This window comes from Cotesia glomerata, linkage group LG3, assembly GCF_020080835.1.
Source record: "Cotesia glomerata isolate CgM1 linkage group LG3, MPM_Cglom_v2.3, whole genome shotgun sequence".
Classification (NCBI taxonomy): Eukaryota; Metazoa; Arthropoda; class Insecta; order Hymenoptera; family Braconidae; genus Cotesia; species Cotesia glomerata.
The window spans coordinates 30,576,990-30,601,199 of NC_058160.1; the positions used below are offsets into that span (position 1 = coordinate 30,576,990).

General features: G+C 34.9%; 4 protein-coding genes, 1 long non-coding RNA gene and 1 other non-coding gene across 6 annotated transcripts; 3 read left to right on the forward strand and 3 right to left on the reverse strand.

Annotated features, from left to right (window-relative positions):
* The first annotated feature begins 282 nt into the window (after positions 1 to 282).
* LOC123262153 lies at positions 283 to 6,728 on the forward strand. The gene is made up of 9 exons (XM_044724268.1): positions 283 to 571; positions 727 to 1,235; positions 1,390 to 1,659; positions 1,735 to 1,886; positions 3,318 to 3,415; positions 3,724 to 4,084; positions 4,163 to 4,374; positions 4,505 to 4,855; positions 4,938 to 6,728. Exons 2-9 carry the CDS (start codon positions 876 to 878, stop codon positions 6,419 to 6,421), a joined length of 3,288 nt encoding a protein of 1,095 aa, XP_044580203.1. The 5' UTR covers positions 283 to 571; positions 727 to 875; the 3' UTR covers positions 6,422 to 6,728.
* On the forward strand, positions 3,113 to 9,096 carry LOC123262155 (tRNA (adenine(58)-N(1))-methyltransferase non-catalytic subunit TRM6). The gene is made up of 2 exons (XM_044724269.1): positions 3,113 to 3,126; positions 7,637 to 9,096. Exon 2 carries the CDS (start codon positions 7,658 to 7,660, stop codon positions 9,047 to 9,049), a length of 1,392 nt encoding a protein of 463 aa, XP_044580204.1. The 5' UTR covers positions 3,113 to 3,126; positions 7,637 to 7,657; the 3' UTR covers positions 9,050 to 9,096.
* Positions 9,097 to 9,240: 144 nt separating this feature from the next.
* Positions 9,241 to 10,464, reverse strand: LOC123262157. Its single transcript, XM_044724271.1, has 5 exons — positions 10,403 to 10,464; positions 9,923 to 10,299; positions 9,719 to 9,854; positions 9,588 to 9,641; positions 9,241 to 9,508 (listed from the first exon to the last, which is right to left on the reverse strand). The coding sequence occupies exons 1-5, from the start codon at positions 10,403 to 10,405 to the stop codon at positions 9,356 to 9,358; spliced, it is 723 nt and encodes a 240-aa protein (XP_044580206.1). The 5' UTR covers positions 10,406 to 10,464; the 3' UTR covers positions 9,241 to 9,355.
* Positions 10,465 to 10,614: 150 nt separating this feature from the next.
* LOC123262158 lies at positions 10,615 to 20,136 on the forward strand. Its single transcript, XR_006508875.1, has 3 exons — positions 10,615 to 10,703; positions 10,871 to 11,683; positions 20,039 to 20,136. It is a non-coding gene; the product is annotated as an uncharacterized LOC123262158 (long non-coding RNA).
* On the reverse strand, positions 11,781 to 11,862 carry Trnak-uuu. Its single transcript is given in 2 exon segments — positions 11,781 to 11,816; positions 11,826 to 11,862. It is a non-coding gene; the product is annotated as a tRNA-Lys (tRNA).
* On the reverse strand, positions 12,010 to 14,001 carry LOC123262156 (serine protease snake-like). The gene is made up of 5 exons (XM_044724270.1): positions 13,639 to 14,001; positions 13,182 to 13,577; positions 12,847 to 13,117; positions 12,491 to 12,747; positions 12,010 to 12,398 (listed from the first exon to the last, which is right to left on the reverse strand). Exons 1-5 carry the CDS (start codon positions 13,712 to 13,714, stop codon positions 12,061 to 12,063), a joined length of 1,338 nt encoding a protein of 445 aa, XP_044580205.1. The 5' UTR covers positions 13,715 to 14,001; the 3' UTR covers positions 12,010 to 12,060.
* Positions 20,137 to 24,210: the final 4,074 nt, after the last annotated feature.

Consider the following 24,210-nt stretch of genomic DNA (forward strand, 5'->3'; position numbering starts at 1 on the left):
AATACAGGTGTAAAAAAATATGAACTTTCCGTTTTTTTAATTTAACATTGTAGTTTTCAAGAAGAAATTAAACATTAACGATTCTACTAAATTTTTTATTTAAAACAACTCAAAATTTTTTTTTTTTTTTTTTTGTGACACTTGGGTGATTGTAAAATTTTTTTTTTTTGAAGTTTAAAACTGTCAAAAGGCGGGCTTTTAATAAAAATTTTTACCGGGCTTACTATACCAAAAACGTTCCATGAAAACTGACCCAAAATATAACCTGTAAAAGTATACTCTCTGGTTAAAGTTTTCTAATCACCCGCCGTCGACGGACTCGTCGCAGTGGTATTTATTCGTCGTTTGCAACGCCAAGTTTTCATAAACTTTGAAAATTTATTTTTTGTTTAAAATATTTTTACTGTATTATAAAATTATTGATAAAAAAATAAAACTGAGTGAATGGATAAAATTCTTAAATTTAAGTGTACAATTAATAGTTAAAAAAATCTTTAAATACATCTATATATACGTATGTTACGTGTATGGGTACTAGAGACTTAAGTTTAAGTAGGAGCCACGCCGTCAAGTAATTATAAACAGAATTATTTATAATAATAATGATAATAAAGTTTAATAATAATTAACAATACTGATAATATTTAAAAAATATTATAATCATTATTATTAATACAATCATATGTATTATCGGGCATACGTAACTGATAATTGAATTGGTTGCAGATAGACTACTTGAGACGAGTTTGAAAATGGAGACACCCATTAACTTGAACAATTCATTCCTAACCTAAATGAGGATGATATCCTGTGAATCAGTGACGATTATTTGTAATTAACGGGATTATAATAAAGTGTTAATTTTATCAGTTAAAATGTCGACAAACGTTCAGTTCGCGAATCCACCTCCGCCGACGGGGATAAGCTTGCCCAACATGTCGGTACCACCACCGACTGCACCAAATTTATCAGCACCACCGCCAAATTTGACTACGATAAACACCGCGCCTGGAGGATTCCAGTCTCAGCAACAGCAGCAGCAGCAACAGCAGAGGTTTCTCAATCACCGGGACAACACTCGGGGATTTTTCAAGCCCTTCCGACCTTATCATGCCCCGAAGATTGTTTCAGGAAGCCAGGATGCTCTGCAAGACGAGTTTGATGGCAAGAGATTGAGAAAGTCGGTGATGAGGAAGACAGTGGATTATAATTCTGCTATAATTAAAACTCTGGAGGTGATTACTCACTCTAAATATCAATTTTTCTCTTCCCATGTTTTCATTTATAATAATAATAATAATAATAATAATAATAATAATATTATTATTATTATATTAATTAATTAATAATATTAATAATAATTAATTATATTAATTATAAATTTTTTAGAATCGTATATGGCAACGAGACTTCCGTGACAGACGACCTCTTCAGCCAGACGTAATGTATTACCCAGACCTCTTACCACCTCCGAGTTACGTTGACAATCCAATCAATGCTGTAACCACGAGGTTCGTCAAAACGGCAACAAACAAGATGCGTTGTCCTATTTTTTGTATGGCCTGGACTCCAGAAGGTCGACGACTGGTCACTGGAGCTTCAAGTGGTGAATTTACCCTCTGGAACGGTCTTACCTTTAATTTCGAAACAATTCTTCAGGTATGATGACTTGAAGTATATTGCAAATGATAATTTAAATTGTTACTCATGTAATAAAATTTGGACCTTGTTCAGGCACACGACAGCCCGGTTAGGACGATGGTTTGGTCACACAACGAAAGCTGGATGGTAACCGGGGACCACTCGGGGTACGTCAAGTACTGGCAGAGCAACATGAACAACGTCAAGATGTTTCAGGCCCACAAAGAAGCGATTAGAGGACTCAGGTATATCATCATCCACCACTCTAGCCCTTTCGTTTCTCGTGACACTATGCTATTTATTCGAACTACTATTGTCTTCGTGTACTGCTGGAGTGCTCCAAGTCAAATGGACTTTCTGTTACTCTGTTTTCTGCGATGGATTAAAATCATTTCTAATTTTTACCGCGATCCGCCATGAATTTTCCATTATCTATTATTTTAATGATAAATAATAACTTAATAACTGATGACAATTTTATTTAATTGATAAACTTTTTAAATACGCGATTAATTGATGGTAGGGGTCTGTCAGCGCTCCTGGTCCGGAAGATCTATTGTCTACGTATGAGCGTATGTGATCCCGGCCATTAGAAAAATTTAGTTAGTTTCTAATTCATTTTTTTTAAATCTTCCATCTTAGTTTGATTGATTATTATTATTATTATTATTATTAATATTACGTATCGCAAATAATTTTTTAATTTTTCGTGGCAACCCTTGCCGTCAATTCGCGGAATGCTGTATATTTAAATAGCGGGCGAAAATAAATGTCTGTAATTATGGTTGATTACAAATAAACTGAAGCTGCACCCCTTCTAGATTCCTATTGACCATTCATAAATATCTATATATTTGTATATATATATACAAATATATACATATATATATTTTTTCATATACATATTTGATGATAATAATGATAATAAAAATATAATCCTGCTTCCTTATTTACAATTATAATATCCAAATGGAAATATTTTATAATAATAAAATAATTTTTTTAATTGTTTTTGATAAATAAAATTTTGGGGGGATGTATTAATTATTTTGAGATAATTTACAGTAAAGATATCATTTTAGACAGGTAAATTACACATGTGCATGAATGTGATTATGCAAGTGAGAGAATGGGGGTGTGAGCGCAGCATTTTAAAAATAAAATTAAAGTTATTTGATGTACACATTCCCTTTCGCTATTTTTGTATTTAATAAAAATTGAATCTATTAAAGTGAAAATTTTAAAAGTAATAACTCATGGAAACATCTACCGGTGGTCATGTGGCATCGACAATCAATTTTTATCCATTAATAATAATAAAATCAATTAAATTACTCGTGTGCCAGGTATGACTATCGGAGATTATTATTCGTTCGTAGTTGCTCCCTTTATAACGAAACTTTAATGATAGCTTCTTATTATTTATTAACTCATAAATAATTTAAATAAAAAAATTAATTACGGATCATTCTAATAAAAATTATTCCGGTTTTATTCGCGAGTTAAATATTTTACCATCAATTTTAACTGTTTTATTATATAATTGCTAATTAAATAATAAATTACAACACAATATTTACTTATAAAACTATTATTTATAAATTAATATTAGTAATTGATAAATAAAAGTTGCGGTCGGCGTAGTATGTAATTATTATGTTTTTTTCGGCGGGTAGTTTCAGTCCAACGGATCACAAATTGGCGACTTGCAGTGACGATGGCTCCGTCAGAATTTGGGACTTCCTACGCTGTTATGAAGAGAGAACTCTTAAGGGTATAAATTTTTATTTATTTTATATAACTAACACTGAAATTAAGAGTCATCTTACTTAAAAAAAATTTTTAACAAATAATTATAGCAAAAAAAATTTATTTTTAAAATTATATCTTTAGAAGCTCAGAAAAATTGTAAATGTAATTTTTTTTAAATAATTTTCTAGATCTAATTTATTAAAAAAAAAATCTAAGAGTCTGCTAATTTCAGTGTAATTTTATATAATTATCTGTAAAATTAAAAAAAAAAAAATTATTATTGTAAATAAAAATAATTAGAAGAAAAGATAACATAGTAATTTTACGTAGGTCATGGTTCTGATGTAAAATGTGTCCATTGGCATCCCCAAAAAAGTCTAGTCGTCTCCGGAAGCAAAGACAATCAGCAGCCAATAAAATTATGGGATCCAAGAACTGGCCAAGGGCTGGTGACGTTGCACGCTCACAAGAGTACAGTTATGGATATTAAATGGAACGACAACGGAAATTGGTTGGTGACAGCGTCGAGGGATCATTTGTTGAAGCTTTTTGATTTAAGGAATTTGGGTCAAGAAGTTCAAACGTTTCGTGGTCACAAAAAAGAAGCTTCGAGTGTCGCTTGGCACCCAAGTCATGAAGGTCTTTTCTGTAGTGGAGGTAGCGATGGTGCTATTCTCTTTTGGCACGTTGGGTAAGCTTCAATTCAATAATTGCATTAATTTTATTTTTTTATTAATTTATAGTCTAATAAAATAACATTTTATTGCAGAGCTGACAAAGAAGTGGGTGCGATTGAGCAAGCTCACGACAGTATCGTCTGGACATTAGCCTGGCACCCATTAGGTCATATTCTTTGCTCCGGTAGCAACGACCACACTTCGAAATTCTGGACCCGGAATCGTCCAGGAGATCTCATGAGAGATAAATATAATCTTAATACCCTGCCTGCTGGAGCAGCTGGCATTGATGATCATGAAATTGGTACCTACTTTGTTTTTTTTATTCTTTTTTTGAAATTTAAAACAAGGCTAATTTTTTATTAAGAATTTTTTTTTTTTTAATTTAAAACTTGAGGTTAATTTTTTATAAACAATTTTATTAACAATTCTAGCTGATGAAGCTGCAGTGATACCTGGAATGGGTCCTGAGGACAAAATAAATGAGTTCGATCTTGAACAGTCAATGGAAGAAGATACTTCCCAAGGAATACCTGGCTTGGACCTCGATCACGCGGCAGAAGAAAGTAAAAAACTCGCAGCGAGTAAGAAAGTGCCGTATAGTAAGCCTATTCCCCGGAACTTCCAAGCACAGTGGAATGAAATGGAAGCTGAAGATCCAGAGCAAGTGGAAGCGTTGAATGCTATTGTCAATCAGTTAATTGAAACTACACCAGGAGCAGTGCCTTTAAATGAAGTCGCTCCTAATGCTATTATTTTATACGGAAAAATAATTCCTGTTGAACGTAAGTCTATTTATTTCTGAATATAATTTTTTTTTTTTTTTTTAATTAAGAATCATTATTTTGACTGAATTATATTTTTCAGCTGGGTCAAAACTTTCCGAAGCGATTGTAAAGGGCAACGACGCGATAAATAAATTAATAACTGCAGGTGAAATAGAAGAACTGAGAGACGTCGCAATAAACTTGCCAGAAGAACCAGAAATAGAGGAAGACTATTTGCAAGACGAAGGCGAAATAGACTACACTAAAGTTCCAAATGTAGATTTACCACCGCCACTGCCTAGTTCAAAGTTTGCTCAAAATCCGGAATTATTAAAAGCGCTAAACTACGGAGGGAAGCGTAAGTTTGATCAGTTGATCGCGTGGACTGAAGCGAATCCAACCGACCGAGGAAATAAAATGCACCAACCGGTGTTTGGAGCCGGTGGAATGTCTGATGATTCATTGTCGAATAACGACAGTGATCTAAGGCTAATGCCCGGTATGAAGAACCCTCAAGATATGAATTACTTTGCCAATCAAGATGAGGATCTCAGGAGAATCAATAGTGTAGATAACCGAGGAGCAATGGGTCGTGACGAGGACATGAGAATGAATGTCGCTTCAGCAAGTGGCCCGGGAAGGCCACCGGGTATGATGATGAATGAATTCGACATGCGCAATTCATTTGACATGAGAAATTCGTACGGTGACAGGGACTTTAGGCATTTAGGACCACCTCCGATAATTGGTGGGTTCAAAAAGTCCTCCATGGATGGCAATGACAATTTTGGAAGTGGAGACATGGATCGCGATGGACGACAACGGTCCTGGGACGACGACAAAGGAATGAACAGCAACGACAGCGGGCGTTCTAATTTCGATAAGCGCGATGTGTCTTCAAACATGCAGAATAACAGCATGCAAATGTCAATGGGAAATATGCCTTCAGGAAATATGGGATCAAACCACCACAACATGCAGAATATCAGCCCGAACATGCCCCCGTCGATGATGTCAATGATGCCTCCCCATCACCAGCAGCATCATCAGATGAACCATCTTTCTAATATTCAAAATAAAAATAATTCCAACATGATGGGAGGCAATGACAACAGCGGCCCGATGCCACCACACATGATGCACATGTCCAACTTTGGACCCAATGGACCTCCACCGATGCCTCCCAACTTCGGGCCTAACTTCCGACCGCCCAATGGGAACTACGGACCCAACCCACCCTACAGACCCAATCCCATGGCTCCTTTTGCTCCTAGTCAAAATATGCCTTTTAATAACAATTTTCCTCCGCCGAATTTCCGCGGTCCCAATCCTGGAAACACCCAGATGTCCAACTTTGACCGTCCGCCCGGCTTCGGACCGAATTTCCGCATGTCGGGTAACCAATCTGGACACGGCTCCGGCGGGGGTAATTTTAACTCGGGGTATGGGAAGAATTATAACAACAGCGGAGGCGGTGGGGGTAACATGGGCAGCGGAAATAATTCTGGTGGTGGTAACAAAAATGGACCCTATCGTGGTCAAAGATTTAAGAATAATAATAATAATAATAATAATAAGATATAAGAATAATAATAATAATTAAATTTAAATTGTAATATATTATACAGTCCATTGAGTGATCTGTCGTCTTTTAAAATAATACCGGGTCACTTTCACGAGTTGCCTTGGAGTGGAATTATTAATTTATTCCAACACGAGGAAATACCCTATTACTATTATATATACATGCATAAATATTAATAATAATAACATTGATATTAATAAGTAATTAAAAATAAAATAGAAAACAGGCAATTGCGTGTACTTTGAGAAGATAATGATGAAAAGGTCGATTCCAGAAGACAATTTACTTAATAAAAATCAATTATCCTATTTAATTTTTTTTATTTACTAAATTGCTGGATTAAAATTAAATAACTCATGTTATTTTTGTTTAATATTTTCGATTTTAATGTTTTGGAGTTATTTTGTTTTTTTGCAGTAAGTTTAATTAGATAATTATTTAATTAGAGGTATAATATAAACCTAATAAGTATTTTTATAATTTATAAAAATAATAGTTTAGTTATTTAATTTTTCTTATGTATATCTATGCTTAATTAAAAAAATATAATACATCCCTATTAATTTTTATCAATAATTATCCGCAAAATATTGAAATTTAGAGGCAATTGATAATTTTTTTTAACAATTAAATTATAACAAGAAAAATTTATTAAAAAAATTTCATATTTATAAGCTTTTAAAAATTATAAATGCAATTTTTAAAAAAATAATTTATTTTTTAAGAAAAAAAAATGTTGTCAAGTGTCTGCTAATTTTTAGAATTTTCTAATAAATAAATTAGAGCAAAAAAAATTGCATTTTGAATTTTAAAAAATTTTTGTCAATTTTTTTAAAATAATTTATTTGTTATATAATTTTAGAAAATAATTAAAAATCATCTAACAAATAATAATTATAATTATCGGGAAAATGTCAGGTGTCTCAGCCACTCGTTTAAATAATAAATAAGTAGTGTGTAAATAAACGGAGCTGAAAAATAATATGATAGTTAAGATAGTAAGATAGTTATCCCAACCTACAGCCGATACACTGGCTCTCTGGAAAAACACTCAACATTTGGACGCCACGTGTGTAGGGCGATATATACGATATATACGATATATAAAAGACTGGTGCCATGTAAAACAAATACACATTACATATTTACACCTAACCTCTCAACATAGACAACGTGCGTAAGTTAGTGTTTTAAATAGTTTTATAATTTTAATAAAAAATCTAAAAAAACAAATAATGGATAAAGAGGTTAATTACCAAGAGACAGTGTCAATTGGTGATTATATAATAATTCAGAAGCAGGATTACCGAAAAGTTTGCCGAATAACACGTGATGGAACGTTTACGTTGGGCAAGGAGCAGGTTGAGATGTCCGGGATCATCAACAAGCCTTACTGGACAACATTCAAAATGATCGGACCGGTGTCGAGCTTAAAAAATGGTTTGAAAACAATAACTCTGGAGGTTGCGGAGAAAGCCGAAACGTCGGAGAACATCCACAAAGGCCTGGCCAGCGGGAGCGATAACAGATCAATCAATGACGATGGTACGTCTCAAAAATTATCTAAAGCTGAAATAGAAGATTTACGCGAGGCCGGTAAATCAAGTAAGGAAATAGTTGGATATTTAATTGAAAACAGCAGCTCATTTTCCTCGAAAACAGAATACTCACAGGAAAAGTATATTAAAAAAAAAGAAACAAAGTACTGTAGGTATCTAACAATATTAAAACCGACGGTGGGATTGTTACAGGAAATTTATTTCAGGCAAGATCCTGGGAGAGTTAATTGTTTGAGAATGGACACCTTGTCACAGATATTGTCTTACTGCGACGTTAAATCCGAGGGCAAGTATCTGCTGTACGATGGTGGATCCTGTGGTCTGGCTGCTGCTGCGATGTTGAGCAGGATTGGTGCTAACACTCAAGGTACTTTGATAAACCTTCATCCAGGAAACCAGCCCAATTTAACTCTAGTACAAGCTATGAATTTTACTGACGAGCAAGTAAAGCGAATGCTTGCTGTTAATCTTTATACATTTTTACGGCTTTATTACCAGGGCGATCAGGTTATCCTAGAGGAGCTGGCGAAAAAGTACGCGCTCTCGGCGCTGAGACGGCAAAACTCAGAGAACCACGATGGAAATCATCAGGCGAAGAAGCCGAGACTGGAGCCTGAAGTCGAGGATGACTCTACGACCACCAGCGAAGAAGAGGAGAAAAAATTGAACGATGTTATTATGGAGACTGACATCGAGGCTGCTGATGATCTTATCAAGACGGCGGCCTTCAAGAAACCCAAGTGGTTTCAGGAAACCAAGGAGGTTGTTGACTGTTTAAAACTATCAAAGGCTGATGGGTTGGCTATTGTTGCCAAGGAACATCCTTTGAATATTGTTAATGCATTATTACCTTATTTGGAGGTTTCTAAACCTTTTGTTATTTATCATTGTTATCGAGAGCCTCTTCAGGAGACTTATGTTGCTCTTAAGTCACGCAAGGATGTTATTAATTTGAGATTATTGTCTAACTTTTGTCGCGGGTATCAGGTGCTACCCAACAGGACTCATCCAGAAATCACTACCAATGACTTAGGTGGTTACCTTTTAGCTGGATATTTAGTTAGCTGAGAAAAAATTTTTATTGAAATTTTTTATGTCAATTAATTTTTTGATTTTTTCGATTAGAATTGTATTATTTTTTAATAAACTTACTATAAATATTGATATTTGATATTTATGCTACAATAAAGAAAATTTTATGATAAATTTAATGTATATTAATATTTTTTGTTTTTTTATTTAAAAAAAAAAACATTTGTCCTAATTTATACACTTAGTTTTTCAATTCAAGATAAAATTTTATCCAGGATTGAAAAACTGGCCCTTAATGATAGTAGAAAAAATACTGATTAGTTGTAATTTACTTTTTTGAACTTAAATAAGATCTACTAGACGAATTTTATTCCTGTCATTGCGGTGGTACATCGCAATATCCGCTTCGATCAATGATTTAACGCAATCCAAGGATACGTCTTCAACATCTATGTATTTTTCATCTCCTTCTTTTGAATATGCATTCACCAAATTCTATAAATAAGTCAAACATTAAATTTAGTACCAGGCTATTTTTTTTTTTTTTTTTTTTTTTATTTAATTTAATAATTACTTTTAGCAATCCATGAAAATTGTCCTCTGGATAGATGATGTCGACAACTTTAGCCTTGAATAATTTAAAATAAAAATTAATTTAATAATGTTAAGGATTATTATGTACCATTAATATATAAAAAAAATTACCAAATCAGCTTTGACAGTCAAGAAAGACCTTTTTATTCTGCTGATATCTTTATCACTCGTTTCAGCATCAACATTTTCGACAGCATCTGAGCACATATCTTTCATTTTTTGTAAATTATTTTTCTCGCTCATCAATCTATAAAAAACAGTAAGTATGGTCAATTAACATAATTAATGAGATAAATTTTATAATACAAAACTTACGAGCTGATACTCTGTTTGACATCTAGAAATTTTACTTTAGTTTGATCCAATATTGTCTGGATATCCGAAATTTCTTGGAGCAATGCAGAATCTAGTGACGTAAAAACGTCTACTGAATTTTTGATCGGTCTTATTCGGTCATCAAAGTCCTGTTCTTCGTTCACTAGAGCTTTCACGAATTTTAGTTGTTCTGCTTCAATATCATCTGGCTTGATGTTCGGTGACACTGTTTCAATGGGATTCTTCGAGAGTAATGAGATAAATTCATTTTTTTGCTCGAGAAGCTCGGCTTCAATGTCTTTTAAGTATTCGTAGGTTTGCTTCAGTTCATTATCTAGTGCATTTGAATCTAAACTATTATTGTTATCAAATAAAGCCTGAAATAAACCGCCAGGAAATAATTAAAATTTATAAAGTTAACTAAACAATAAAAAAAAAAATTAATTTAATAATTTACAAGTATTTTATTTAAATACTCACCATTTTAAATAATTTTACAAATAAAAAAACAAAATTAATCTTTGTGAGCGTAGTAAAAAAATCGAAAAATAATATAGGGTTATATTTTGTATATTTTCAAGACAAATTCAAGATTCGTCCTCTGTGGATAAATTTAAATTTTTAGTACCCATAAAATCCGACAGGTGGCGCCACTATTCTTACAACTGCGCCGCAACGCAAAAGATGGAATCAAACGGTCGAGCGGTTGAAGTATTTATTTATTTATCTAGATCCTGGAGTTAACTCCTTGGGACCATATTTCTTTTACATTTATTACAAGGTTTTTAGTTATTTTAATATAATTTATAAATTTACGAAACACAGCATTTACAGACATTAATCATCGCTCATACATATCATCATATCCCATCTTCTCATCTAGTCTACTCGACTCTTGATTTAATAATAGATATAAAGTACATTTTTCTTTAAATTCGCCAAGAGTAGATAAAGAAGTTATCTCAAATGGCAGCGAACTCCAAAAATTACAACCTGCTACACCTGCTACAACAAATGATCGCTGATATGTAGTGGTTCTAGCAAATGGTCATTTAAGAGTATTTGTTTTTCCTACATCACGCCGCGAAGCAATATTTAACCTAAGATCAAGCTGATCACCAAACAACCCCGGCCGCATGAGACACAATGCTTTATAAAACTCACAAGCTATCAACAGAAGCCTACGGTTCTGAACCGTAAGCCACCCAAGCCGCCTCCGATATTGTGATATATGTTCTCGGCGCCTGATCCGAAGTATATATCTCACACAATTATTAAGTGATACTTGTAACGATCTTTCAAGTTCTACTGACAGATTCGTCAGAACACACGCACAATAATCATAGATAGGCAGTAAGTACCAAGTATTCATCTCGTATGATGAACAATCCTCTTAAATAAATAGTTTATTAATTAAAAAATACCTAGCTACGGAATTCGGTTACAATAATTGTATAAATAATCGCAAAGATGTCAATGTCGTTAATAATCATTGACTGAAAAATGTTATACTGTATAATGTTATACTGAAAAATTTTGAAATTTCATTTTATTCAATGTATACATATATATAACGAGTGTAACGAACACTTAAAGATTAAAAGTAAATCTTTGATAATAGTTTTGAAGAAATTTCCATTTTGTTGTTTTTTAATAAATATCTACGGAATTAATTATTTCAAAAAAGCCGTGAGCTAAGTTAATGGCGCCGATGGACGAAGGAAGAATATAAGATTGTCATCCAGGATCGAGCCGCTAATCGTAAGTACACAATAATTTTTTTAAATAATTTTTTTTTTGAGCCTTGTTAAATGTATAAGAAGAATTTTGATAATAATTAACCGAAAATGAAAAAAATCGCTCAAACAGGGACTTGAACCCTGGACCCTCAGATTAAAAGTCATAAAAGTCTGATGCTCTACCGACTAAGCTACTCAAGCCTAAGAGGTTAGGAAAAAAATTTTCTTTAAAAAAATAACCTCCAAAGGAGGATAGTACAAAAAAAAAAGAATTTTTTTTCGTCCAAAAAAATTATGTTTTGAATTTGTAGGGATTATTTTATGAATTTTAATCAAAGAAAAAAAATGTTTTGAGCTAATAATTTTTATTTAATTTATATTTTATAAAAAGCATGTAGGTTATGGTTGAAGCCAGATATTTTGTTCCAGCCATGGAACGTAATTAGAAACCCGGGTATAGATTCCAGGAATAAAACTTCCGCACAACCTTCCTAAGCTAGTGATACCGATTACATTGTACATGCAGTGGTGTTGATCATTGATATTAACTAATGGACCACCACTGTCACCCTGACACGTATCTTTGCCCTCTTCACCTGCACACAACTGCCACTCATCTATCACCCCCTGTTTGAGCTTGTAGTCACTGCTGCCCCCGAGAAAGTTCGCGTTGCACTCTCGGTGAGGTACCATGGCCAGGGTTACTTTCAGCAGATCAGCAGATCCTTCTTCATCAGCTGAAAATTAAATAAAATTATCAGTACAACTAACTCTGATTATAATTATAATCATAAATCTTATATATGAAAAATAAACATTGATAAATTACCCCAATCAACTCTACCCCAGCCAGTAGCGATAGCGTTCTCAGTGATGACATTACCGTAAGGCAAACAAGCTGGTCTTACATATGCGTCAAACTTAACCGGACTTTCCATTTTTATAAGCGCAATATCATGATATTCCAGCGGTTTTTTGTAATCCGGGTGACGTATTATGTCGATTATTTTCTTCACTTGAGGTCTTGCGTCGTCGTCATTGCGTTTTAAGTTTAAATCTCCAACTCTGATCTGCGTTGGCTTACCACTGAAATTTTTATTCAAAAAAGTGAAACCAGTAAGTATAAAATTATTTTTATTCATAGTTAGATTAGAAAAAAATTGTAATTGTAATTTTTTGACTTACTAATCTAAAGTATAAGTACAGTGAGCAGCAGTCAGTACAAATCTATCAGAGACCAGCGTACCGCCGCAAAGCCACAAAATTTCGCCTCTTGCTTTGGAAGTATATCCAATTGCCGCCATATGAGGAAACTCTTTCGGGCCTGCTTTGGTACCACCAACAATCAGTTTTTGCGATTTAATGGAACAGAGAGAAACATTAACTTGCTGACGATTGTTCGATAATGTTGGTGGAGTTATCAGCGTGTAGACTGAACGTGAGTATTCGGCGCATTCTTACAATGGAAATAAAAATAATAATGAAACTTTTTTAAAATCTAACAGGTTCAATAAACTTACTTTGGTTTGCCAAGCTGCCTGGTTTTTGGAATTGGTTGTTGTTGTTGTTGTTGTTATTGAGAGGTATCTCTGGTGAATCATCATCAGTGTAATCCGAAAAGACCCATGAATCACTATCACGTTCGGTAGTCGTTCTTATTGGTTTTTTTGAAGTAAAAAATCTACTTGTTGACCTTTCTGTTGTTGGTTTGCGTGATGTTCGTGCTGTAGTAGCAGAACTTGTTTTACCGCTATTGGTACTTGTCAATGTACGACAGCAAACGACTGGTTCCAAATACAAGTAGCTACAAATGCTCTTGGGAATTATCCCGGATAATAGTTCCTGTTTAACTTCATCGCATTTAGATAGCGGCTTGCATACGCCCCGTGTCTTATCATCCAAGCTACAATTCTCGCCTGCACATTATGCCATTTTTAGCATTTAAATTACAAGTTTTTACTTTAATTCGTTACTTACCTTCGGACAATTGACCAACAACAACTGAAATTGAGATAAGTTTCCACAGTATCGAGTAAGCAATTGAAAGATTCATACTTATCACAAATTATTTTGTTATAACAAGCAAAACTTTTGTTGACGGACGTTTATTTACACGAACGACTGTGACGACCTTTCACAATATACTCTGGCGTGTCTCGATGTCGCGAATCCTCTTCAATCATTCTATCCCCACTAATTTAGTTAAGATATTAATAAATACACCTATATATACATGCGAGAGCATTTTATCCTGATACTTCATGCGTCAATCCTTGATGTGACCTCTTCAATTATACTACTGAATCATTATTCAAATGAGATAATGATACTTGTGTTAAAATTTTTATTAAAATTAACATTTTAATCTCTTATGCATAAATATAATAACTTGGAATATTTTTCCAAGAAGTTTAATAATTATATTTATAAAAATACATATTCACAATCTGGAATTCCAGATGACTAGTACAAGAATAAATAAATATTTGACATAGCTAATTACTGAAATTCCAATTTTATGCTTTAATCTTGTCGATTGTTTTCACGAACTGTGATCTTACCTGATTCCGACGGCTCCAGTAAACAGAAACAACTCCGCAGTTTTCCCAGGGTATCTCTTAAAGTAACTTCAAGTTGAGCTGGTTGAACTTTAAAACGTCTGATTTATGAACTTAAAAACTGTAGGCTTCTTTTTAAAGAAATAGCTTCGGCAAAAACTGCGGTTAGCAAGATTCCGAGGATTTTAGTGGTTTCGGTGAGTTAAAAAAAAAGATTTAAGTTGTATCCCGACTATTTTATAACTTTTTGAGGTAAAAATCATTGGGTCAATAGTTGTACTCTGAAGTTTAAGAAGGTAAATTAAAATTATATTTATTTCTTTTATTCTAAATTCATTTATTTGTTTTAGGTCATAGGGTGAAATAAATTAAACCAATTAGTAAAGTACAGCAAGACTGCACCTGAAGCCATCAGAAATACAAGTAGCAAGTCTAACTTTTAAAGTGATGGTTATCGAGGAACAAGTTAAGACTGCATCATTTTACATATGTCAACTCGTATTACGTTTACACATGTGGGTGGAAACTGGCGCATACATGTATATGTGTAATGTGTAGAAGCTACAGACGCCCCTGAAACTCTCGAAGCTCTCCTTGCATTAAAGTGCGAGGCATTAAGTAACTGACGTCGTATTCGACTAGGCTTTTGGATTTTATGACAACGGGTGTGCGCTAACACTTCAACACTTATCAACTAGATAGTGTATAGCGTATACGTGATGCAGTAAAAATGTAGTATAGGGGACAAGCCAACTTTTGCGGTCGTTCTCGATTCCCCAAGGCTCACAATTATGTCTTTGTTTTTTTTTCTTTCCTTTCTTTTTTATTTCTTCGTTTTTTTTTCTCCTTTATTCCTTTTTTTCGGTCTTTTACACACACACAGTCTTGCCAGCACTTTTGCTCTATACTAGACTGGTTTTGTTGGGTGGTAGCACCACGCGCAGAAAATGTTCACCAGCAGTATATATGTATACATACACATTTATATATATCGCACAATAGAGAGCAGAGAGGGTGAGATCTGGCAGTCGTCGGATAACGGGAATGGGGCGTCGAACCCACATCACCTCCACCCTCACCTCCATCCCCTTCAGGCGACGGTGAAACGACGAGCCAGCGAGCGAACTGGCGGATCGTATATCCGCTGGCACCCACGCGACACGACGACGTCATCGTGCGCCACCTTAAAGGTTACTTCACACCAGTTAACTTTTATAAATTATTTATTTACTTTTTTTATTTTTTATGTAATTACTCACCAGTCATACTCGCTTAATTTATTAACTGACTGGTGAGTTCTTTTTAATTTTTTAAATTTGATTTCTTTTTTAGAAATTTTCATTCTTAACCAAACAGTAATTTTTAAAATTGTGTGAATTGGAAAAAAGAAAAAAAAAAAAAAAAATGAAATGTACGGATGGAAATCGATTTTATTGATGGTTCGATCACAGTACACAGTACAGTAGTGTGGATGCGACCCAGAAACTGCGGTTACGTCTGCGGAGCGGATGACAATGCTGTGGGTGAGCGGATGCAAGCGCGCGGACGTCCTGACATTGCATTACGAATGCACGTCGCGCGGATATCAGTAAAGGATAGTGTGGGAGGTGGGGACTCCCAGTAATCGCACAACCAATCGGGTGCTTTTGATATCGACTATCCTATCGATTCTAACGCCCTCGTATTTGTGCTCCAGGTATTTTTTTCTACTTCTTATTTCTTCGGTAGTTTTACCTTTACGAGGAGATGCTTTTGCCTTGTGCGAAAAGTATTAATTAGGCAATATGGAATTAATTAGTAGGTGATCAAGCACAGAAGTGAATTCGTTTAACTTTTTCTGTTTGCTGTATAATGCGATATATTTTGTCCATAAATTATAGCACCAATTAAAAATACCTAATAATTGTAAAAGTTGAGAACTATTGGCCTTGATGTAGATGAAGGAATGAAGTTTTTATTTTGTCGACAGCAAAGGAAAAGGGAATAGAGATATCGCGAAATAAATAGAAAGTAGGCTTGGTCATTATTATTCTAGTGGTGCAAACCCAGTGACTTCGATCTCTATTTTTCGCCGAAGATTCAGCGACGCTTGCTAGCATGTCAATCGTCTAGTTTTCTCTTATTCGTTTTCTATTTACACATATATCATTACAAAAATTTTATATTTAAAATTATCATTGAATGATACCTAAAGGGAAGTGTGAAAATGAAAATTTTAAATTTTTAACTTCCCGCTAAGAAAATTGAAAATTTTCAAAAATCGGGAAGTTATTGGTTTTACCCCGTTTTTCGAAAATCGAGTTCTCATCAGATCTTGACGTTTTGAGGTCCTAGGAAGCTTCCCTGAATGTTTTCGCGATGATGTCAGTGTGTGTGTGTGTGTGTGTGTGTGTGTGTGTGTGACCCTTTTGTAACTTTTAAACGGCTTGACCGATTTTATCACGGTTGACGCCATTTGAAAGGGCTTGACCAAACTTAGATTTTGAATACTATTTGGATCGCTTCGAACCAGTAGATTTTGAGAAATCTCAAAAAAACTACAAAAAAAAATTTTTTCAAAAGTGGTTTGAGATAAAAAAAAAACACGCTGATCACCGCAAGCCCGGTCAAAATCGGTTGATTCATTCGTGAGTTATCGTTGTCGAAAGAAAACCGAAAAAAAGTGTTTTTTCGGAATTACTTCGAAATTCCTGGCTTAATTGATTTAAACTTGAAGTTTTTATATAGGGCTTCAAAAACTGCGTCGAATGCCGCCAACCACTTGAAAATTGGTTCATTCATTCAAAAGTTATTGCCGTTTGAAAACTCAAAAAAATTATGTTTTATTAAACTGCTATTAGAGTTTTGAGCTGAAAAAGCTTAAAGTGACACAAAATGACTCGAAGAGCTCAAAAACGTAATGTGTAATTTTGAGCGCTTAAGTACAAAATGAGCGGGAAGTTGCAGGGATGGGCTTTAGGGTCAACCGTCGTCCTAATTTTTTTTAAGTTAGTAAGCTAATCAACTGTTTGGCCTAGGATCCTTGTAGAGGATGTGAAAACGATTCGATTGGTACATAACAATCGTTTGAAATAAATTTATCGAAAGTTTTAAATCCTAAACTAGTTAAAAGTTAACAACTATTACTTACTATACCCACGCGAGAATGTAAAAATGAAAATTCTAAATTTTTTTTAAGTTAGTAAGCTAATAAACTGTTTTGCCTAGGATCCTTGTAGAGGATGTGAAAACGATTCGATTGGTACATAACAATCATGAGAAATAGATTTATCCAAATTTTTCAAACCTAAACTAGTTAAAACTTAACAACTATTACTTGCAATACCCACGCGGAAATGTAAAAATGAAAATTCTAAATTTTTTTTCAGTTACTAAGCTAATCAACTGTTTGGCCTAGGATTCTTGTAGAGGATATAAAAACGATTCGATTGGTACATAACAATCATTAAAAAATAAATTTATCGAAAGATTTAAAGCCTAACCTGACTTACCCTTGTTTAAACTTACTCACAATAATTACGCGGAAATGTAAAAATTGGAAAATTCTAAATTTCTAAAAAAATAATAAACTAATGGACTGTTTGGCTTAGAACCCTTGTAGAGGATGCATAAACAATTCGATTGCTATGTAAGCATCATTAAAAATAACTTTATCGAGAGTTTCAAGAAAATGAATGCCTAATATTTCAGAAGTTACCAAACCGTTAATGATGGAAGAGAATATATTAATGAAGATAAATTTATGTTAAAAAGAATGATCTCAAGGAGCAGCACGTCTTGTAGTTTTATCTTGAGGCCTGGAGCTTCAGTAGCCGTGTAGCAGTAACGGAAGAAGCTAGTAGTAGTGATAGTGGCTGTAGGAGCCAGTGTCGTAGGAATCGATGACGATAAAGTGTGTGGGCGTTTGCCATGAGATCGTCGAGAGTAATATATTCGACTTGGTCGTGGTCGCCCGAGCAACGAGGCTCATACAAGAAGGAACGTTCCACTCAAACGGGGTTGATAGGTGTTGAGATCGAGGAGCGAAAAGTGGCTCTACTCTCGCCCTTTATCTCTCTTTCTCTGCATGAGCTTACACACACACATACATATATATTTACGAAGCTAGTGTAGGAACATGCTTTCGAGAGTAGTACCGATACGTGTATCAGCAAGCTTAGCTGAGCTGGCTACTGGACTTGTGATCACAAACTCAACTCCATTTTCATATTTATACATATATACATATAGATACATACATACATCCAACTATGTATATACCTATAACTACTTGTATGTATAATGTATATCCATATCCGTGGTCTTGCCTTCCCTATTTTACTGCATCACTCCCTTGAGCAACTTGTCAACTGCCGCTCAATATTACGTAACTTTATATTTTCTCTTGTCTTATTTACTTTCTCGGTATAACTTATGAGGGAGGAGGACGAGGTTCCTCATGTTTCTCAATGTCATTTATGATTGATCTTTATTGATCATCAAAATTACCTCCGTACTCCTGGAATATTATCGAGGTAAGCGATCATTTTTTTGCCATATAATACTACTTACAACTAACACTCTGCTTAAAACAAAAGTAATAATAAAAATTGAAATTACAGAGTTCATGGAAGCCATCGACATGATTTTCGTCACGTGGCTCCAGAGGGTTATTTGGAATTCTAGTGCATCGAGAGTGCAGGTGTATCTGAGTGCGTTGGCGAGCCACCCTCATTACAGTAAACCCGCACGTTCAACCTTTTGCTCGTCGTACACTGAATCCATGCTATGCCATACTTGGTTGACTCGGAAATCTCTCTCTCTCTCTCTCTCTCCTTCTCTTTCTCGCTTTAGTAACCCCTCGGTTTAGCAGCGAACTTTCAGCCCTCTCCATCTCTATTCCTATCCCTTATGATTCTCCGATGCAGGTGCTACCGTACCGCATTCAGATGAGCCTATTTTCCAGTTGGTTGCCAGTACGCAAGGAATATATACCACATTTATGTGCACGATCACACCAATACACCCACTTCCATTTACTTTTATCTACATATATGTATCTGCACACAGATCCTAACGATTCATCGTTAGATTTTCCTAACTATTTATGCATACTCCACACATCTTCCTCCGAATTCAGTCTAGGTTTTGTTGTAGTTATAAGTTATAACTTATTAGTTATAATATAGATGTACTGAGACATTTCTCGTGAAAAAAGAAGCTTCAGTTCAGTTGTATTATTAATCTCTGTAATTGAAGTTACAGCGGACGTGGTATTATATACATCAAAGACATAAATACCGAGTTACTGCATCTGGCACACCCTTACTTTTAGTCAGGCTGCCAACACCCGAGCACGCCCTTATCTTTGTCTCTATTTTATTCTTCTATCCCTATACACGTCATCGACTTATCACCTTTCAATCTCGGTGACTTGTTACTTTATAATTCTAGAAATTTTCTTTGTGGAAAAATATATAATTTGTTGATGATGCAGTAGGTGAAAAATGTTAAATTCATCAATATTTTTTTTACGGTACAATATTTTTTTGTTTCGTCTATTCAGGAGGTTCACTGGCAAATTGTTCAAGATTAGTGTTGAAAGAGCAAGGATTTATTAATGTGAATTTACAAAGCGAAGAAAATTTAAAGACCCACAAGAGAGATGGAACCCGCAGGAGAGTTAACTTGTAGTCAGTATTGGATGGAAAGTCGTTAAACGCTTTAACGACTGTTACGATTGTCTGCTTATCTTTTTTTTCGAGACTTATTCGCTGTTCTTTTTCGATTTTTTGTTTCGACAGAAATTTTTTTAAATCTTTTTTTTTTTATTTTTTCAGATTGCTGAAATCTTGTGGAATATTTTGCTGTAACTTTCAAATTATTTTTTCCGAGTGGATTCAAAAGCTGAAGAGGAAATTGAAAAATCGAGGTGCCATTTCGGTGAGTTTTTTTTTTATATTTATGAATTATAAATTATAAACATTCAACATTATTAGATTTTCTTCACAATAATTAACTTTAATTAAGTAAATAAGTAGAAACAGTAAACCATAGTCAGACCTAAAAATTTTTAAAAAAAAAGTTTGACAATTAAAAATAGGTCATCCATCTTTCCTAAAATGTTCTAAAAATATAAAAAAACTACCTTACACAATAAATGACTTGAACTCGAGCTCTAGAACGAAAGATTACTCATAATCGTCGGTTGATTACTGTGAATTAAAGCAGAAAACAAAAAAAAAAAAAGAAAAGATCTATACACACCCTTCACCTACCTAGAGAATAGAACCCAGAGTGCACGTAATTCCGAGGAAGAAAAAGTAGAACGACAGTGAGGATGTTGCGAGAGCGATCTTGAGGATCCTCGCAAGAGCAGTGTAGAGGAAAGAAGTACTGAGAAGAAAGAAGACGTGGATAGTCAAGTAGACGTCGCTGGAGGAAAAAAGAGGAAAAGTTTCAGAGGAAGAGAATCTTCAGTCTTGAGGGAGTGAGAATCGTAGGAGGTGGAGGCGCCGAGAAAGAAGGCATGAGACATTTCAGGAGGAATGGAGAACAAGTGAGAGGGTTACACGCGGACCAAGCCAAGGGTGGATAGAAAGGGATGCGATCGGCGAACCGCGCGCCGCGTGATAAATAACCGAGCACGTCTGACTATCTCGTTCTACTACTTTCTACACTCTCTTTTATCTTTTCTCTCTCGCTCACTCGATCTCCAACTAAACCATCCCACCCTCTTCTACTTACTCTACTCTACTCTACTCTCTGCTCGTTGTAGGTGTAGTATAGCGTACAGCGATGGTGGTTCTGTGCTGCTGCTGCTGCTGCTGCTGCTGCTGCTGCTGATGCTCGTGCTCCCTCGTCGCGTCTCTCGCTGCCGCAGCTTTGCGCTACTGGTTTTTTCAAAATTTATTTTCTTCTTTTTGCGGTTTTAATTTTTTTATTATTTAAAATTTTACATTTTTATCAAAATAATTTTTGCAAAAATTAATTATTTTAATAAAATAAATAATTTTTTATTAAAAAAAAATTTTTTTGAAGCTTTTATTGATAAGAAATTTTTACAAAAATATTTTTACAATTTATGCGGCCAGTTTAATAATTTTGAGAGTAATTTTTAAAAAAATTTGGATGTCTGGAGGAAATTTTAGCTCCAGAAGAGTGAAATAAATTTTGAAAGACGCAGTAGCTTAGGTCGTGGGTATATTCCGTGGCTCGGTCGAGTGAGCGTGGCGTGGCGCGGCGCGGCACCATTTATCGCTCGCCCTCGGGCTTCGCGGCTCGACTCGTCGGTGTGTGGGTTGTAAAGAGCGAGAGAAAGAGAGAGAGGATTGAGAGAGTGATGGAGAAAGACAGGAAAGTTCACCGCGTATCTACCATCGCACATGCCAGGAACGAGGCTATTACGCGAGCGTGGATACACATCCCGTGTGGTTCGAGCGAGATGGCATTTATTCCGACCAAAAAAGAACCACTGGAATAGAAGTGAAATAAATAAAATAAAAAAAGTTGAAAAAACATAACAGCACGGGTGTTGACTCCACCTCCGAGCGATGACGATGTCGAGCAGTTGGTGCTTTCGGAATCAGCGGAAAGCTGAAGCTGTTATGTTGCTGAAGCTGAGTCTAACTGACGAGGAGTCTGAATTGGTATAGGAGTAAGCTCATGGGGAAGAGATGCAACTATTAGATTTGCTGATGTGTGTTGCTGTTAAGAGTTGCGACATGCATTCCTTTCCTTTTTTTTATTTGTTTCTTTTTTTTTTGGGTTTCTGAATCAAAAATTTGGTAAATAACTTCATTTTTCGTTTGATGTTTTTTTTGACACTCTATATTATTTTATTCTAATTAAGATGAAAAAATTTTTGATATAATATCATACGAAAATTACTTAAATTAAGATTTATTAAGTCATATATGGCCATAAAAAAAAATTAAATATAAAAATATCAAGACGATATGCTTTAATGACGATATTTTAACTAAATTTCACGTTTTATTAATTAAATAACTTCTGTTTGACATAAGTATATGCTAATTTTTGAGACACTTATATTGAAATCGACATATAAGTAATTATTTATGATACTAAAATCAGCAGAAGTTTAATCATTTTTAAAGTATTTTTAAAAATTTCGACATTTGGAATTTTTTTATAATAATTTATTTGTCTAAAAAATCATAAAAATTTTTTGATTATTTTTTACTTTCAATTTCATAATTTCTATTTTATATTTTCCTAAACATTTCGCTGGTAATTTTATTTCATCGAGCAAGTCAATATAATTTTCCATAAAAAATTCAAAAATATCAACGCAACAGAATCCTATCATCCAATAATACATGCAGGTAAATAGCTTACCCTGAAAAATTAAAGCACTCATCTCCATTCTTCCCCCAGTACACTAATCGCTTAAAGCCACCTAGGTATTAATTCCTCACCCTCTTATCTCATATTCGACTAAACTACCCTTTCATCTTTTCTTCCTCCGGCGTAACCACACGTTAGCCTCCAAGCGTCTCTCCAATTTACTCCTCTGCAATCGTCGTAATACATACCTCAGTATTTTCATTTTTCTATTTCATTTTTGGACTTTTCAAAAATTCGAACAATTCAAAGCGACAGAATTTATTTTATTACGCCCCAGCATTTTTTATTTATTTTTTTTCTTCTGCCTCTTCTACACAAGTCCTGATGGCCGTGAGGGTCTCGGCTCGAAAGGGATAAGCGTTAACGAGGGCGACGAGACCGTTTTGATAGTAACGCTGCCAGTGGTGGCGACGTCGAAAGCTGGCGTCTAATCGGGTAGGAAAGGCGAGAAAAGCGAAAAAGTCGAGTGGAGTACCGCACCGGGTTGCCGACGACAAGAGGGTACACAGTCAGAGCCAGAGCTAGAGCTAGAGCCGGAGCCATACAAGAGTGAATATAGTGATACAGTAGTAGTAGTAGTAGTAGTACTAGTAGTAGTAGTAGTCGTAGTTATAGTTGGAACTAGTATAGTACAGAGGCATAGAGTTGGATGAAGAGGAAGAGGACGAGGAGGAGGAGAGCGACACGTCGGTGAGTCCCCGGCGGCTAGGCGTCGTTACGAGGGCGTCGCGTTTAGAGTATAGTACAGGGTATAACGTAGAGCGTCAACGTTCGCTTCCATTTCCCTTTGGTTCCTCTCACGCTTCACCTCCTCTTGTTCCATATCCGCCGCCACCCTCTTTTGTGTCGTACTACTCTCACACTCGAACCACTGCTATCAAGCTTTCTCCTCATCCTCCTAGTTCTCGTTCTCGTTCTCGTTCTACTCCTCCCTGACTCTCAACCTACAGCTTGCCGCGTTTCACCACTCTATGCCGAGTTTCACTGCTCTCGCTGTCGCTTTCTATCTTTCACTAACGTGTCTCACTCTTTTGGCAACAGCGATAGACAGAAGAGGGAAAAAGGAAGAGTAACACCAGTAGTTCGGGTTAGGTGATGGTGTGTATGATGACGCGTTGCAGACTTCTCTTCCAACTGTCGAGGGAAGATATCCCTAAATTTATTTTTTTTTCTACGAGAAAAATTATAAATAATTATTTATTTATTTATTTATTTATATTGATGTTCTTGGTCGGAAACTTGAATAATATTTTGCTCTAGATAACAAGATTTTTTTAATTTTTTTGAGGCAAGGGAAAATGTATTTTGAGTTTAAAAAGAATAGAAAATATTTTTAAGATTCTTTTTTTAAAGGACATTTATTAAATTTTTCAGGGAATACAAAAGAGACATTTTTTGGGCTTTCTGATTAGTTTTTAAAATATTCTAAAAAAAATTTTGAGATAAATTTGGGAAAAACTATAGAGGCATTAATAAAAACATTTCATAAAAGCAGCAGGATGGTCGAGCGGGTTAAGTCATTATATCGTTAATTCGATCGTACATCATGCCGTGAGGCGAGGGTTCGAGACCCGACGGTTATTCGAATAGTTCCAAAACCAACCGTCGGGGGTCGCTCCGGTAGCCGACTTGTACTGGCATG

Excerpts from the sequence above, each read along its gene's own strand:
- LOC123262153 (XM_044724268.1), top strand. The coding sequence starts at position 876 with ATGTCGACAAACGTTCAGTTCGCGAATCCACCTCCGCCGACGGGGATA. Across the intron at positions 1,660-1,734 it reads ATTTCGAAACAATTCTTCAG|GCACACGACAGCCCGGTTAG; the intron begins GTATGATGACTT and ends GACCTTGTTCAG. Across the intron at positions 4,375-4,504 it reads CATTGATGATCATGAAATTG|CTGATGAAGCTGCAGTGATA; the intron begins GTACCTACTTTG and ends TAACAATTCTAG.
- LOC123262157 (XM_044724271.1), bottom strand. Across the intron at positions 9,855-9,922 it reads GTCAAACAGAGTATCAGCTC|ATTGATGAGCGAGAAAAATA; the intron begins GTAAGTTTTGTA and ends TGTTTTTTATAG. Across the intron at positions 9,509-9,587 it reads ATTTTCATGGATTGCTAAAA|AATTTGGTGAATGCATATTC; the intron begins GTAATTATTAAA and ends ACTTATTTATAG.
- LOC123262156 (XM_044724270.1), bottom strand. The coding sequence starts at position 13,714 with ATGAATCTTTCAATTGCTTACTCGATACTGTGGAAACTTATCTCAATT. Across the intron at positions 12,748-12,846 it reads TGTACTTATACTTTAGATTA|TGGTAAGCCAACGCAGATCA; the intron begins GTAAGTCAAAAA and ends TAAAAATTTCAG. Across the intron at positions 12,399-12,490 it reads CTGGGGTAGAGTTGATTGGG|CTGATGAAGAAGGATCTGCT; the intron begins GTAATTTATCAA and ends TTTAATTTTCAG.
- LOC123262155 (XM_044724269.1), top strand. The coding sequence starts at position 7,658 with ATGGATAAAGAGGTTAATTACCAAGAGACAGTGTCAATTGGTGATTAT.